At 34.6% G+C, this 18,335-nt stretch overlaps 1 protein-coding gene across 1 annotated transcript in view; it reads right to left on the bottom strand.

Annotated features, from left to right (window-relative positions):
- The window catches only part of RYR3 (ryanodine receptor 3), a 224,193-nt gene that overhangs the window by 162,544 nt on the left and 43,314 nt on the right, over positions 1 to 18,335 (bottom strand). The window contains exons 2-8 of the mRNA XM_027879319.1: positions 17,262 to 17,381; positions 13,412 to 13,519; positions 6,638 to 6,649; positions 6,271 to 6,345; positions 5,263 to 5,341; positions 2,774 to 2,886; positions 2,200 to 2,299 (exon numbers count right to left, since the gene is read on the bottom strand). Of these exons, the coding sequence (XP_027735120.1) occupies positions 2,200 to 2,299; positions 2,774 to 2,886; positions 5,263 to 5,341; positions 6,271 to 6,345; positions 6,638 to 6,649; positions 13,412 to 13,519; positions 17,262 to 17,381 (607 nt within the window). The remainder of the gene's footprint in view (positions 1 to 2,199; positions 2,300 to 2,773; positions 2,887 to 5,262; positions 5,342 to 6,270; positions 6,346 to 6,637; positions 6,650 to 13,411; positions 13,520 to 17,261; positions 17,382 to 18,335) is intronic.

Raw genomic sequence — 18,335 nt, 5'->3', positions numbered from 1 at the left:
ATGGAAGCTAACTTTCCAACCCATTTAACACAGAGTGCAGGCACTTTGTTTTACATTAAAGAAGAAAAGACAAAGGGATGTAGGAGGAGAATGGTTCATCAGACCTTCAGTTCAAACAGTTCTGACCAAGTAAGTGAAATTAATGCCTTTTGAAAGAACATACAAAAAGAAGGAAGGAAATAAAAAAACTTTCATACTGTGCAGCTGATTCAAAATAAATTTGTAAATTAGGAAAACAGTAACTGACAATTACTCCATTGCCAACTAATACAAAAGTCAAAGCAAAGAAAGAATGTGAAAAAAAACCGCTTTCCTTATATTTATGTTCCATCAGAAGTTTCTCAAACATCGCAGAATGTACATTGTCTGATTCCAAATACAATTTTATGCTCAAGAAATCCTGCTTTCTCAGTCTGTTCATTCAACATGAGCTAGACTGCTATGTCTTTTTACATATGATCATCTCTCACATAAACCATTCTGAGAACTGTATATACAACTAAAACTACAGCTAAGTAGTTGGAAAAAAATTGATGGACACACAGAAAACCTACTTCTCTGCTTACCTTACCCTAACCTTTTTAGTTTAATTTTTTTTAGCTACACCACTTTGGATTATGTAACCAGTTCTGGGCTAGACAGTAAAAGGGTTCCAAGTACAGCAAAGGGACACTGAGATGATTAAGAGACCGGTGCATGTCACACATGAGGAAAGGATGAGAGAACTGGGACTGTTGGACCCAGAGAAGAGAAGGCTCTAGAGGGATTCCAGGAATGTAAAGAGGACAGGATCAGGGTGTGTTCAAAGTGACCAAACCAGAGGCAATGGGCACATATCAAAACATGGCAGGGTCTTTCTGAACATCAGGAAACACTTTTTCATTTTGAGGGTGTCTGAGCACTGGCACAGGTTGCCCAGGGAAGTTGTGGAGTCTCCAACCTTGAAGAGAGTCTAAACCTGTCTAGACACAGTCCTAGGCAACCTGTTCTAGGTGGACCATCTTGGAAGGCAGATTGGACCAGGTCAGTGCCTACCTCAACAGCTCTGTGATTTTGTAAGCTCTGAGGAAGTTTATCTGCCAAATCCCTTCTATTACAGAAATCTAAAATATACCATTCATCTTCCACGATCTCTCTGTGTGGCTTGTTATGTTTGTCATCTGTTACAGGTTTTAAATTTTGCTATAGGATGGTTTTTCTGTTTGCTTAGTTTTGTTTTACCTGTGAAACCTGAGAAAACACAGACTTTTCCAGAGTTGGCCTCTATTCTATTTATGATCCAGGATGGCAAGCCCCCAGTCAGCCATTTTTAAGTATCTGGCCCAGTCATGCAGAAGCAATCATAAAATCCATATCCCATATGCTCTTAAAATGAAAACCTAAGAACACTCTGAGATATGTTTCTTATGGACCAGTGAACAGATACACTGTGAGATGCTGATTTAAATCACTTGGAATTAGAATAACCCAAGCTTAGTTCAGATAAGATTACTGAATTAAGTCTTTAGCATCAGGGTAGTCATCTTCTATCATGACTTGCAGTGGATGATCCCAGGGAAATGCCATATTTCCTTCAGTTCCCTTACAGCTCCATTTTGTCCTATGATAGCGTATATTACTATATCACAAGTGATCAGTTTTACAGCCAAGGGGTACAAAATGACACTTAAAGACATTTAAGTCATTTGTGAACATCAAGGGTTGATACTTTGAACAGAGAAAAGCAGAGGTAAAGTACAATGTTTGCTACGACAGTGTTAATGTCAAAGTATGGCATTGAAATAAGGAGCAATTCTGAGTGGATCAGCCTTCTGACACAGAATGAGACATTTCTCAGAATAAAGTGAAACATGACCATAAAATGAAGTAAAGTACCTAGAAAGAAAGGCTCACTCTGGTGTAGGATTTAGGCTGGTTAAGAGAATGAATTTTCTTGTCTATGACAGACAGACAATAAGCATGGCTGTGAGATTCACAAAGGATATTGAGCAAATGTCCATGAAAAACACAAGATACTGGAATAGCAACTTTGGAAAGCTGCTTTCCATTTTGCCTGTACTTTTATCTCCCTTCTGTTATTTTCACTAAACTTTTTGGTTTGGTGTTCTGAGGGGGATTTTTTTTTTCATTTTCACTCTTTAAAAAAAGCATTAAAGTAACCTATATTATATACATTTCTAAACAAATAAAATGACAAACCTTCTGTAATATTGCTTCCTGAACATATAGGATGTACATTCCATAGTGTTTGCATAAAGGAGGCATCCACATGAATACTTCCATTTGACACAGATAGATGCTGAAATAAGATAATGGTAGGAGGAAACAGTGAAAATTATGCACTTATAAATATTTAGTATATTAATTTAGCAACAGAATATATCATAAAGTAAATATACAAACATTCTTTAAAAATTAGCAGTCACTTGCTTTTAAAATGAACTCATTTTTAAATCCAATCAGGAGACTCCAGCTGCAGCTTAGCAATCTTTCACAATTACAGAAATAAAAGCTTGCTAAGATGAAGAATGCTGCAGTACACCTCAGGAAAAAGGTATAGAAACAATCTTGTTCTGGAGGAGGAACACATACACACATACACACATACACACATCCCCCTTTCAATGAGGAAAAATAAAAATGCATTACAACCAGGCATTAATTCCTAGATTAGAAAAAGATGATTCATAAGGATCCCAACTATTTTCCCCATCTTCTCACAGCACTTTTTATATTCCCAGCATTTGGCCCCTTGTTAAAGAAACAAACTTACCAGGTATCTTTCAGAGGACACACTGACCAGGATAAGATCATCACCTATTCGAACTTTTTCTCCTTCTGACCTTTGTTTAGAAGCAGGATGTATTGTCCACCAGCATGCCTCACCTAAAGGACAGATGCACTAATTAAGAGTCTACAACGCAGACAACTCCCAAGAAATCTATGGATATCTTTATACAATATTGAAATATCATAATAAAAATTGTGTCTTATAAATCCACCTCATTCCTCTTTTTAATCAATTTCAATGCTTTTCCCTTCAAACTTTTTGTCAATCAATCTTTATCATACCTGAAGCTGATATTTCACTTTTCACGTCTTTTGAAAGCAACTAACTCTTTACAAAACACTGCTCAGGACTGCCCTCCCTTCATGGCTCTTCCTGCCAGTAAATTGCTGACAGCTGTGTGAGTCTTATTTATCACATTTTATGTCTTCTTTTGCTTAATGGTCACATTTAATTCACAATCTCCTGCATCATTTCCACTCTAAGCTACACTTCTCTTGTAGAACACAGAATTTTGAAAAAATACTCCATAACTTTACAATATTGCCACACTACAAATATCAGACCTGGAAACAGTTCCACTAGCACTACAGACCATATGACTACAAAATAGTCAGCAACAGCCATAGAATATTACCTACACATAAAAGATTCCAAGTTACTTTGCACACACACACGCACAATTCTGGGAAGATTACCTAATTCATTTCACAATTTCACACCCTTCAGAGTTTAGATAAGACCTTGAAGAAAACTAGTTGAATACAGCTTTCTCACCAGGCAATGCAAAGTGACAAAAAAATAAGCAAAGGCAAAATTGGTAGAATCAGACAAAGCATAACAATTTGTTTGATCAATTGAGGTATTTCATACTCTCTTAAATGAAATTATAGTGAAGACAATAAATAAAAGTTACATCCCCAAAAGTGTAAAATGCTAAATCTTTGAAGGGATAATTTTTAATAGCCAATGGCTTTTCCTTCAGTACCTGCTAGATGAAGAGTACTTCCTGCAGCTGAAATTGATTCACTAGGACACTTTTGTAGGTGAGGGATTAAGAAGAGGGGAAGTGATATGATGGCATTCAGTTTATGAGGTTTACAGGCATGTGACAGTTACCAAAATTCTCTGGGCAGGAACACAACTAAGCACTCCTTTTATGCGTTGCCTTTTTTACCTTACCCACGTGTACAAGGCTCTTTTTGTATATGTATAATTAGGCAAATACCAATGAAATAACTGCACATATTAATTACAAAACCTCATAGGTAGAAGCAGACACGTGCAATAACTCTGATAAAAAGCTATAACATTATAGAGACACATTTCAGTGAGACTATTTTCATAGAGATTAAACACACGCATTCCTTTTATCAACACGCCTAAAGAAAATGTTCTCCATCTAAAGCAACAATCAAAGATAGCCAAGTAACAGGCTGCTAATATCTGAGACCATCTTCTGTATGACTATAAACAACTGCAACCTCGCTTATTCAAAAGAGAAATTTTTGGAGCTAGAGTCACCTGAAAAGAAAGTTTCAAAGATCAAGGTCCACAGACTTTTTAACCTCTACACTGGCAGTGCCTCTCCATCATCAATTAGTCTACTTTGATTTTAATTTATTTTCAATATAATGAAAATGCAATAGAAAGCCCAGGTTTACATTAACACAACTTGTATTTCTTTATTTGAAGCCTCATATTAATGAGGTGTGTACACAGGCACTTTGATTTTCCTTCAATGTAAACCTGTTCATAGCACTTTGTAGCTAAGTTGCTTTTAATTTATTGTAGGTCTTAGTGGCCACCCATAATTTATATGTGCTTTCATGGAAGTAGATTTTTTTACTATAGTTTTGTCAGTAGCACTGTTACTGGCAGTACTCCCAAAAATCTATTAATTTGATTTTAAAACTTTCACATAATGTCATGCTTGTGTTGTACCTCTTCCACTTTGTCCCATTATTGTTTTGCTCCATTTTATGCTTTCATATTTCTTCAGCTCTTTCAGCAATGTGCTCATTACACTTTTCTGTTTTCCTGTGTTACAAGTTGCAAATTTCTTTTGCTACATGGTTACAATATATGTCATGAATTCACCAATATATATGTTTTTTCCATACTCTAATTCTATTGAAAGTGTCAAAACACAAAACCAAAACAACCACATGAAATTTACTTTATTCAACAGAATTTTTTTCTATTTTGACCATTATCACCCATATTACTGCAGCTGTGCTAACTCAGTTTAATTGCAAGGCTCTCTCACATTCTTACACAAAGGCAGTTTATTTGCTGAAAGTTATCAGTACTGACACCTACTGATACCATCAGTCATCATTTCTTTCGGTCCTCTTATTTTCTAATGAACACATAAGCATGCCATTCATAAGCTTACAGTTACAATAATCTCAATGCTGCTTCTAAGACCAGAACTGTGTGACACATTTTCATTCAAAAATAACTTGACGTACCTGCTGCATTTTCTCGTAGTCCTACATCAAATGCAAGTTTATCTGTCTGGGATCTTGATGATGTTAAACATGTCAAATACTGCAAAACAGTGAAGTTATTGAAAACAAAAACCCCAACAGTATCCATTAAAACACATGCCAAATGAATACACTGACATTACTTCATCTTACTATCAGAACGTGCCTAATTTTTTTAATTAGTTAATAATTATGTTGTAATTCATATAGAAGGTCTTCCTAAATTGAAAACATCAAAATCCTTTTCCTCTGTGCAATTTAGCACAGAGAAAGTTTGGCGCAGATGGGAACATGCAAATGTCTCATTTAAGTGTTACCATAATAGATTTACTGACAAACCTGACAAACATACTTGCAACTCTGGTATATCAAGGCAACTGCAATTTGTATGGTTCATAAACATAAGTAACAAACTTTGAAGATTATTGTAGAGTTTTCTAGAACAGGAAAAAGGAGGTAAAATGTTTTCCTGACTTCTCATTTCTCCAGTCTTCTATAGGTGTATTTGCATGGGCCCTAATAAGTCAAAGATTCAAAAGAGCTGAAATTTTCCACTTGCAAAATGTAGTGAAATGAAATTTATATAAGGCAGCCTGAAGATAGCCTGTTTGTGGACATTATCCCTGGGAACTATAGAATGTCAAACACCTTATAAAATATTGGGGGGGAAGACAATGTATATTACAACAAATTCATCAGCAGTAGAAGCACTTGCTAATGGAATTATCATTAAAATGGATTCCTTAAGGACACAGAAATAATCCACGGCCAAAGGAGCTTTTCAGCTACATTTCTGAGATACATGAAGATTTTGAATTTAAACACTTCTATTATGTCAAGACACATTAAGCTATAATTTTTCTTTTTTCATATAGTGCAAAAAATAACTTGGAAAGAGCATGACTTCAAATTTATGTATTTTTTATTTGGTAAAAAGACATTTATTTAACTTTCATGTTACTCATTCTGTGCAAGTGCTCTTTCACTTACCATTTCACTGAACGAATGCCGAAGTAGTATCGCGTGGCCATAGAGCAGGGTTCTGTGACCACCACCCTGAGCTGCCTACAGAACATGGGGGAGAAGGTCAGAACTTCACTGCCTATATGGACTACAGTCAGGATTATGCAACAAAATGAATAGCTTCTACAGTTCAAGGAACAAGCACAAATATTCCAACAGATTATGAAAAGTATACGTTGGGCAGAACAATGAAGTAGCTACAGTCGAATATCTGCCAAAGGAACAAGAAACATCCTTTGTCAAAGACTCTTATAGTTACTTAATTTTTACTATGATTAAGTAAAACCACAGCATTTTCAAAAACACATTTCAAGTTCAATAAGGTAATACTTACCTTTCTTATAAACTTCTCAGAGGCATTAAAAAAAAAACAACAAAGTAAATATAGGCAAATGATTTTACTCTATGATGAATACATAAGTTAAATTACCAATTAGGTCAAAAGGTTTAAAAACTATGCACAACTTGTGTTCTACAAAACCCCAACTTTGTCCAATCAGAAGGAATAAAAATCTAGAAGCAATAGAGCAGAGGACTTTTATTACAATTGCAATAAAATAAAAATCCTACTTCAGGTTTTCTAGCTAGTAACAAAGGCATTACAAATAGGAATCGTACACTGGAACTTACTACTGTTAACAGTTACTGTTAATAAACAATCTTAAGAACTTCAATGTAGTAAATTTAATTGATAAATTTCTCAGAATTACATAGATGCTACATGTAATATGTATTCTCTTTCCCAATGTGATCCATATAATTATGTAAAATTTCTCAGTACACCTAGTAGCAAACTAAAATAAAAACAAAAACAAAAACAAACCCCAAACAACAACAACAACCACCAAAACAAATGAAAACCACCCAACTCCTGAATAATGATTTTTGCATCCACATAGAAAATGAGTTAGAGTATCAGAAAAAAATTGGAGACAAATATATAGTTATCACTGGTAATTCAGTGAATATAGCTTACTTTAAGATATTATAAAAAGGTTATTAGTACAACAAATAAAAAAATTCCAAGAGCTTCTCCAAAATATGTCATTCATTAAAAAGGATTTTAATCCTGCAGGAACTTATCATTGCTTGGTGCAGAAAACAAGAAAGGTGTATGTAATACTTCTTTTATATATTACAAATCTTTTTTTTTTTAATCAACAGGAAAACCATAAGGGCAAAATCAACTGTAATTACAAACAGGTTGTCAGAAGAAAATTACATGTATTCAGTTTGCAAAAAATATATGTATACTGAGAAGAAGCAATAAAATGCCACATGCTATTTTATTAGTGAAAGCTTTTGAGTAAATTACTTGTAATTTTATGGCTGACTCATTAAAAAAAAATAAATCAAAGAAGCTGCAATTTTCCTCTAGAAAAATCTGAAACTAACAGCAGAACTATATTCCAAACTAAATTTCACAGAAACACAGAATATTCTGAGTTGGAAGGGTGCCACAGAGATCATCAAGTCCAACCATCAGCCCTGTACACGACCATCCCCAAGAGTCACACTACGTGCCTGAGAGGATCATCCAAATGCTTCTTGAATTGTGGCAGGCTTGGTGCTGTGACCACTGCCCTGGGCAGCCTGTTCCAGCACTCAGCCACTCTCTGGGTGAAGAACCTTTTCCTAATATCCAATCTAAAGCTCCCCTGACACAACTTCAGGCCATTCCCTCGAGTTCTCTCACTGGTCACTACAAAGAGATCAGTGTCTGCCCCTCACAAGGGAGCTGTAGACTGTAGTGAGTTCTCCTCTCAGTCTCCTCTTCTCCAGGCTGAACAAACCAAGTGACCTCAGCCACTCCTCACGCAGCTTCCCCTCAAGGTCCTTCACCATCTTCATTTTCCTACTTGGGATCTCTCCAATAGCTTAAAATCTTTCTTCTATGGTGGCGCCCAAAACTGCACACAGTATTCAAGGTGAGGCTGCCCCAGTGCAGAGCAGAGCAGGACAATCCCCTCCCTTGACCGGCTGGCGATGTTTTGCCTGATGCCCCCCTGGACACGGCTGGCCCTCCTGGCTGCCAGGGCACTGCTGACTCATGTTCAACTTGCTGTTGACCAGGACCCCCAGGTCCCTTTCTGTGGCACTGCTTCCCAGCATCTCATTTCCCAGTCTGTACATACATCTGGATTTCCCCTTTCCCAGGGCAGAATTCAACACTTTCCTACACTGAATCTCATATGGTTGGGGATTGCCAAGCCCTTTAATTTTTTGAGGTGTCTCTGCAGGCCCTCCCTGCCTTCAAGGGAGTCAACAGCTCCTCCCAGTTTTGTGTCATCTGTAAACTTGCTTAGTATCCCTTCCAATCCTGTGTGCAAGTAATTTAGGAAGATGTTAAAGAGCACAGGACCCAAGATGGAGCCCTGGGGAACTCCACTAGTGACAGGTCACCAGTCTGATGTCACCCCATTCACTATTGTCCTCTGTGCTTGACCCGTCCAATTGCTCAGCCACCACGTGATGTGTAACAAATTTAGTATGGAAAGCAAGCCTTTCAATGAGTGATACACTTGTGGAGCCAATAAAATATTAATGTTAATTATATGATGCCAAATTATATTTTTGGCAGTGAATTTGTATTGAGAAAAATGTAAATGACTATTTTAAGATGTGCATACATACATCTCATGATTTTCTCTACATATATAACTACTATTAAAAGACAACATTGTGTATTATTCATTTCAAAAATAGCTTTTTCTGAAATCTAGTTTAGAAATTACTTATCTATTACCTTTAATGGTACTAAAGTTAGTGCATCATACTGCAGGCCATTTAACTTGGTTGGTATTTATGACATATGTCTTAAAACAGAATCAGTTAATTGTAACCTAAGAAATAACCCATCCATTTTACCAACAGCTTGTTGACAGAAGCTAATTAAGAGTCCACCTTCTCTGAACGTAACAAATCCTTGTGGTCCAGAAAGAAAGTTTCATGCATCATTGTTCAGGCTTTCATTTTTTATTTCATTTGCTGTTAATATTAACTGCTGTGTTCTTATTATAGTTTCCCCAATGAAGGATACCTAACTTCAAGATAAATGCAGGATAAGGCAGTTTCAAAATAAATACAGTATAACAGATTAGATTTTCTTTTTTTTATTACCTACTGCTCCTCAAGCAACAATATCATAATTTTTACTGAAAAGATTTTTTTTTCCCTTGGCTTTCAGTTCCAAAAAAAATATTCATATATCACTATTAACTTCAGATGAAATCCTTTGCCTAAAGTTTGGGGTGAATATTTTGAAAATACTAAAAATTGTGTGGTTACCTATGAATCCTAGAAGTGTTTAAATCAATCATATTTTCCCTAAGCATATGCTTTTATTTTCATCAGGTCTTATGTTTTCTAGAAAGCCATATAATTGTAAAGATAAAAAATTGCACTTTATGTAGTGGAAAAAAAGAGGTCAGTATTAATGAAGTCTGAAAACCATGTATGCAAAGGTTGACAGTGCAAGATCAGAGGTGACAGAAGAGCGCTCTATCATCCCTGATCTCTGCTACCAGTAAAGACCTGAAGTACAGAATAAGCCAGTAGGTTGTGGTTATCCTGGCACCAAGTTATAGAGAAACATTAAGGTTCTTCTCAAAAAGTAAAAATTAAGGAAGAATTTAACTCCTGTGGATCAAAAAGCAGTTTGTGATGAGAAAGTATTAACTGAAATACTGAAGGGTTTCTAAATACATATAACAGACAGCCTTTCTAGAGCACATATCTCATCCCCACGCAATCTAAACAAGAAAGATGGTTACAATAATGACAAATTAATATACAATTTTTTAAAAGTGTGATCATAAAAAAATAGATTTCTTTTTTTTTTCCAAGGTGGTGTATTTTTAATTAGAATCCATATTTGTTATTTCACTATCTTAGTCTGTAAGATATAAAAAATATATACAAAAAAATTTGCAACTGATAATTTCATGATTATATCATTTAGTCTATATCTATTTAGATGCTTTCCTAATTTGGTACAAAGTAACTTCTAAAAAAAAAGTTAGTTCCTACATTCAGGAATTTCTCAATATACAAAATTACTTTATTTTGTTATTTATGCTGATGTATCACTTATTATCTTAGTTTAATTCCAATACTGTACTATGAAATAAATTTTTTAAATAGTATGATAAAATTATAGGTTTCATACATTTCAAAAACAAATGATGATGGAGGTCAACTGGACTACTATCACTGAAGTTTTGAGTATTAGATGTATGAATACATCTAATGATGTATTAGACACCAGATCAGCTGTTATTGGATCAGAACCACCTTGTGGGGAGTGTGTGTGGTGTGTGTGTGTGTGTGTGTGTGTGTGTGTGTGTGTAGGGTGAAGGGATGATTCAAACCTCATGGAGGTGGGGTGGCTTCATTTCCCTCATGACAGCCCCTAGAGCACACCTGGGGAAGCCCAGGAATAGGTGTCAGCCCAGGAAAACTGTAACATCCTGGAGCTCCTCACCCAGCTCAGATTAGCAGGGGCAGTGAGGACACTGCCCCTCACCCTGGCCTGGAACCTCAGAGTGGTTGGTGGGTCAAAGACCCCTCCTGGGGGTGGCCATAGGAACCAGAGCAGATAAAGCCAAGGGCATGCGTTTGCCTTGTGTCGCAGCCCTGCCACTTGGACTTGTGAGAGACTTTAGTGATAGCTATATAATCTATCTCTCCCTCTTTCTCCTTCTTTCTTCTTGACCCCTCTGCTTTTCTTTCTCTGGTCCTTTCTTGATGCTTAGGGTGGTATTGGAGCTTGATTTAAGTGTTGCGGAATCGGTTGGATTTTGACTTGAGTGTGGATTAATAGTATATGTTGAATCACTATTGTAGTGGAACATTTTTGACTAGTTTGTGTGGTGTCCTTTTGAACTTTGGCCAAGCCCCTTATCGAATCCCCTAAATTAATAAAGAAATCCCTTGGGAACAAGCCCGTGGCTTATTCTCTTAATGTTGTCTCTAGTATTAAAGAACCCTATATCTATATTAAAGTAAAACTCATAGCCAATCCTGTGAGCCAGCAGCTCCTGGGGCTGGAGTTTTACAGTCTGCAATAATTTTGTCAACACACAAGAAATTTCTCATTAGAAATAACTGTATTCCACTGTGTGCACCACATAATCAGTGATCACAATGTATATAATACCATAAAATATTTTAAGACACTTTCTGCACTTTGTCCTTCACTGAACTATGAAAGACTTATGACCATTATCAATTGATTATAATTCAAAATGCAACTCACAATTTTAGCCTGCTGAACTGTTCCTAATTTAGAGTATTAAAAGAGCATAAAATGGAGAGTAAGAATGCCTCATCTATGCGTGCATACTTACATTTCTATATGAATATTGTTTACATACCTTGGAGCTACATATCCTGAGCATATACATATCTTCTAATTGAACTTATATGATTTCCACACATAAAGTACAACAGAAACAAGCTTACAGTTTAAAAAAAAAGAACATTCTTTAATAGAATGAAGAGTAGGCCCAGAAGATGGCATTATAAAATTGTGAAAGCATGAAACTATAGAACTTCACTCCTCATGGTCAATCATTCCAAACCATCTCTTCAGTTTTTAAAATTTAAAATCTGCAGCCTTGTTAGTCAGAAGAAAAACAAATTCTAGTTTTGAGTAATTTAGTATTTACTCTTCTGAATAAAATAATGAGGAGCTTCATTCCAAAAGCATTCTAAGTATCTCTATAACTTAATATAATTGAGAAACTTTTTGCAAAGTGAAATTTCTTCCTTCAGAAATAAGAGATACCATAGCTTACCTTAAATGATTACAGTAATAATTAATTAAAAAAGAAAACCAAACAAATTCCAACCAAACAATACAACTAGTTTCTTGGGGATGATATAAAGCTTTGACAAATTAAGTATTTGACCACCTTTACTTTTAATTCCAATTTTTATTCTTATTACAGAGAGCTTATAGTCTACTAAAAGTTTCAATAAGCAATCACTGTATAGCCAGTCATTGTTGGGTGACAAGTACTTAAGTAATGCTCTGATGCATCTGATTTACAAATAGATAAAATTGAAAAATATTTTAAAGTGTTGAATTGTTGCACAAAAATGAAGAAACTGCAGAACAAACGACATTTTGTAATTCAAGAGAAAAAATATAAAAAAAAATTTCTGTAGTCATTTTTAAATTTAGAAAAATGATACGCATTTTGAATGTATCACTTCTGTATAGATGGATATGACATTGAAAAAATTAGTCTCAAATAAATAAAACACCTTTTTGATTCTCCCTTCTAGGATTTTTACTTAAATCATACCATTGTTCTCCTCTCAAATATTATTCTATTTTAATTTATAGGATTGTACTAAGAAAGGAAGAAAATCCTAAAAACTACATGCATTGTATACAAACGAGAGAAATTGAACTGGAATAGAAAGAAATCTCTTATCATGAAACAAATTCATCACAATTTGTTTTTTACCAAAAAATATATTAGAGTGAAATGTTATCTTTAAGAAAATTTCTTTAGGTAATGCTTGTATTTTTGTGTTTGGTTTCTTTCTCAGGCATTCATCCTGTTTACTTAATATGGCAGAGCCATAACTCTGTGTGTAACTACAATAAAAGAAAAATTACAACTTAAAGAAAATATGAGTTTTCTGTTTCTACATAAAATAAAAATGAAAACTGACAGCCTATCTAGCCCTGAATATGATTTACATAATAATTAGTTGTCATTTTGTCTCATAAAATAAGTAAAGCTGTAGAGTTTTTTCATGCTTTGTTTGTATGAAAATAAAATCTTGATTCAATTTGATTCAGCTAAATTGGAGAGTTAGAGTAAAAGCAATCAAATTGTTGATGTTTCAGGTTTTAGGATAAAAGCAATCAAATTGTTGATGTTTCAGGTTTTGTGGATTGTAAATATTTCAAAAGACAGATGCACCAGCTCCTCAATGCTAAAGAGAAATTAATATGAGTACTGGGGAGCAATAATATACCAAGAAAACTGCTATGACATGAGGAGCCTCCTCTAGAAAATTCTGGACAAGGAAAGAAATGAGTACAATTCATATTCAGAAACTTAATGTTCTTTGAGGTCAATTTACTTACCCCTTCACTAGCATTATCCCCTGTGCTGGCCAGCATTTCTTGAAGGGCTCTGACAGATAGGGACTGTTCAAGGACAAAATTACAGATACAAAGGTCCGGAGGGACATACTGTAAAAATAAAACAGTGCAAGAATAGATCAGCAGAGCAGGTGAAACAGGATGAAAAGTGTGTTTGAACACATTTGTATTTTAATTTTTAAATCCATACTTAATGTTTACCTATTTGGTTTTCAGATACATGCTATTTCCCCGTATGAAAACAATACAAATCTTCATAACTCGACAACACAGCAATTCCATTTTTCCTTGAGCAGTATTCTTCACAATAAAGTGAAACATCTTCAGGTTCATAAGTAAAAACTCTTTCTCTACATATTATTGCTTTCCCATCTTTCAGAATTCCACCCTAAACATTGTATTTGTCCTCTAATGCCATTGACAAAACAGAAGAGAAGGTATATGATCTTATTTGATGTATAAGGTTGATAGAACATATTTCTAGTAGTAATAAGATGTCTAAGATTCAGAATTTTATGACATAATAATATGGACTATTTTAGGAGATCTCAAATGTTGAATCTATATATTGTCTGGTTTTGAAATATGAGAATTACATTCCCTTCAGAAACAGTAGACTTTTTTTTTTTTTTCAATTTCTTGCCACTGATATGTCCAAGGAAGGAGGTGTCCAAGAAAAAAAACAGCAAGGGTACATAAATATTTGGCAGAAAAGTACAAAGAAGACAGATCCAGACTCTACGCAGTGGTACCCAGTAAAAGGACAAGAGTAAACTGACTCTAAGTGAAATACAGGAAATTTTTGTCAAAGCCCCTTTTTTACTGTGAGCATGGAAAACAGTAGGACAGGTTGTCCAGAAAGGTTGTGGAGTCTCCATCCTTGGAGATATTCAAACTCTGACTTGACAGTGTCTTAAGCAGTTTGTTCTGTCGGAACATACTCTGAGCAGAGGGTTGGGACTTGATAATCTCCACAGGTCCCTTCTAACCTTAACGATTCAGTATTCTGGGACTGATGATACAGATCGTGATAATGAATGAGCTTTAAGGTGGATATGCACTTATTTTCTTTTTTAAATCAGTGTGACAAGAGAATAAAATTCCTGATAATGCTGAATTTTAAGGTGGTGAAAGGATTCAATTAAGTGATTTCTAAACTTGCGGAAGTGTTTACTTAGCAAGCTAATCAAGCACAGTCTCAGAATTCCCATACTTTGATCTCTACTTCAGACTCTAAGTGTATTTTTTGGTGTTTTCAAACAGCAATACTTCTAGGCCAAAGATGTGACACTGAAAATGCATACAATAGAGATATATTTATATAATTTTAACACATCACAAGCAAAGTGAACTCTTGCAGTTTTTTTACACAACTAAATAATTTTAAGTAGTAAGTAGTTAATAATTTCATTAACTGCAACCAGAACAATTGAAACTGTAATCCTTGTCATCACTCATCTTCACTATGGGGTACTATATTTTTAGCATTCATTAATTACATCTGTGTACATATAGACACCCATACGTGCACACAGATTGTAGCTGAAGTTTTACTCTTTAATAGATTACATTCAAGGCCTCCAATATAACCAGACACAGAAAGATAATGTCATTTCTCAGTGATGAATTACAAACAAAATTGGCTTAGAATTTGTGTCTCACATTTGTTACAAAAGTCTGGAAAGACTCACTTAGAACATTTAATTACTACAAAAAATAAAAAAAATCTATATAACATTAAGTAGTCTCAATTTGCCAGTGAACCAGACAGGTTAACAAAACCTCTGAGTAATACTTCACCCATTACTTTACTGCCTTGAAACACACATAGCAGGCAAACAAGTCACATAATTAGTGAAAAAAACCCACAAAACACAACAACAAAAACCAAACCAACCAAACAAAAAAACTAGATCTTTTTCTGTTGTCATCTTATTGCAGCTTTCAGGTCATGCAGCATCCATTTCATTAAGACATTCTGAGTATCTATTAAACTGCAATGTCCTTGAAGTACATTTGAATTTAAAAAACAAAACAACAAACCCCACAATGTTTATAAAGACTTTCTATTTTTAAGATGGACCTTAAATTCAGAAACTAACCTGGAATTTTATCTGGGAAAATATAACATAGCTGGATATACAGTTTTAATCAGTATCAGGCAATCTCTGACATTTAATACCACTCCAAATTGAACATGGTATAATCAATGCAATCAAACACCTACCAGCTGAACAAAAGAACTCCCATCTGTTTAACTGGTGCCTGGTCTTGTGCCACATGGGCTGCATTTTGATTTGAAAATTGTTGCGGCCCTTACTTTATTGCTGTATGAGCTAAAGACACACTCAAACCACTGTACTCCTAGTCACAGTTTGTATAAAATTTATGTCTTAGGATAACACAATTAAAATAAAGTGGATGAGAATAGTTTCCCATTTTGTAAGCATATTAACATACTCAGTCATTAGACTTTGGCAGCCCAAAATGTACTGCTACTTTCTATTAATGTACAAGAGTGCTGATCTTTCTGTATGTGCCATCATCAATTCCCAGTTCTCCAAAGTTTTTATCATCTGGAAAAATTGCATGTATCAGTTTAAATGCTGTCTTAATTGTCAACAATATCCAACAGTTTAGCAATAAGAACAGAACCCTGTAGGATCTTATTCAGAACACATCTATTTAATAACAATTTCTTAGTCCACTGGATGTGTACCATTTTGGTTTTCTCTTTCTAATTTCTTAAACACAATTGTGTCCAAATGTAAATGAAAGTAAATATCATTGCTAAGGGTTGTTGATAAGTATCGTACTCTCTAATCATCCATCTCCATCAATCTTCAACACTTCTTATTTTTCAAACAGATGTATCTACATGTCTTTTCCCAAAATTCTTCCTGTTCTCAGTCAAGACCAGCAGTTCAGAAAGCTCCTTGTTAAACTTTTTTTAGATAAAATTTTTCTGAAGCTCTTATCAAACTTCAGAAGCTTCTGTAGTATTATCTGCTTCTAAAATACTTACAAAAAGTAAAGCAGATCTATGGCACTCTCCAGTAAGACACACCATTCCTCCTTCTCTTTTAATAAGTAACATGGTGTCTTACAGATTGAGGTGGTCATCACCACTAATAGATAGACAACACTGCAATTGAGTTTTCAATTAATAAAAAGTTCCCAATCACTGTTGAAGATTTTAGGACAATAATCGAACATACGTATACGAAAAATAACTGGTTTTACTCAAGCATATGCAAAGATTACTGATGATTTGTAAAGTATATGAGAGAGAAATTATCTGAATGGATTCTTGGAATGCAAATGAAAAAAGTAAATTTAGAAGTTGCATAATTTTTCACCTTAGAGATGAACAAGAAACTCTCATACTGCATAAATAAATACTGTGGTTATAACATGGTCATAATATCCAGACTAAAAGTAAGACCACATAGCAGCATTTCCAGAAAAAAAAAAAGATACAAAAACCTCCACTAAAAATCCAGAAAGAAAAATAAATTATCAGAAAGAAAAGAATTAAAGACAATTCAAGAAAAAGATAGAGGGAGAACAAAAGAGAAGGAGGAGGTCCTCCTCTGTTTGATTTATCCTTAATATTCTGCTCTTAGTTAAAGAATAGCAGCTTTTGATTGTTCACAGGTGTGCCAAAAAGTGTATTTGGAATCTCTAAGAAATCTCTTGTTGAAGTCACTAAAGAAAAGCATACATACAGTGCATCTAGCACCACAGTCAAGAAACCATAATTAAATGTGTTTGTGGATAAGTAGGTTAATATTCACTGATCAGTTACACCACTTGAGTATCAGCTTCTTACTTTAGCTTCTGATGTTGGTTCCAAAAAGCACAGGCGATTCCCAAGTCCCTCAGCTGCCAAGCAAAACTTCCTTTGTTCTTTGTGAATATTGGCAACACACTGAAGTACTACTTCATCATCCTGTCAGAATACAAAGTACAAGAGAAAAAAAAGTAAATATTTGGAAGTTACATACAGACAATAAAGCTAACAAATTCTGTAACATGGAGTCCATTGAAAATTAACACATTACACACCTATAACTGATATCATGTACATATGCAGAGATTCTTTTGATGTATGTGTAAACAGATGTTCCTATATAGATATATATTCAAGACTATATGAAAATGACAAAGACTACACATACTACCTCCAAGGCTTTTTCAAGTGTTGTGTCCTTCCCTTGCTTTATATGCATAAAACAAAGTGTAAGTATACTGTTACTCAGTTTTATTGAGCAAAATATGTTTAATGCTTACAGTTAAAAAATTTTCCTGTCATTTTGCAAACAAAAACTAACAGAAACTAAACAGAACAAAACCAGAAACTAAATATAAGTATAAACAAATATAAACTAAATATAAATGAATTATTATTTTAGTGCATCAACACACTTAAGCTATCAATACAATTCTTCTGTTAAAGCCTCATGTAAAAAAGTACTCAGAAACCTCTGAGTACAACCAAAGACCTAGGAGGCATTTTTCAAGTAAAAGTTCAAATAAGTCAAAAGAATGTGGTCCTCAAAAGACATATTCCAGAAATAAGTGACATGAAATAGACCTATTGCTTAGTTGTCCTGATTATTCTAAAAGCTCTTTTACAAATTGTTTGCATGGTACAATGCCAAGCACACAAGTAGTTATAAAGTGCCAAGTACTTTTTCACCCCTTAATATGTGACACTAAATCTGATATAAGCAACCCAAAACAGATTGCTTTTAATGTTTGACTGTGTCAAAGGTATATACAGAATTTAAAAAATAATATTTTCCAAAACTTGCCCACTGACTAAGAAAAAGACCACTTGCAGACTAGCACGTAGGAACACTTATTTTTATACAGGCATGTATCTGTTCACCAAAAGACACTA

The sequence above is a fragment of the Empidonax traillii genome, unplaced genomic scaffold (assembly GCF_003031625.1).
Source record: "Empidonax traillii isolate 1590-97213 ecotype Southwest subspecies unplaced genomic scaffold, ASM303162v1 scaffold53:size2875158, whole genome shotgun sequence".
Taxonomy (NCBI): domain Eukaryota; kingdom Metazoa; phylum Chordata; class Aves; order Passeriformes; family Tyrannidae; genus Empidonax; species Empidonax traillii.
The sequence above is the reverse complement of the archived record's forward strand: the minus strand, read 5'-3'. Positions and strand labels throughout refer to the sequence as shown.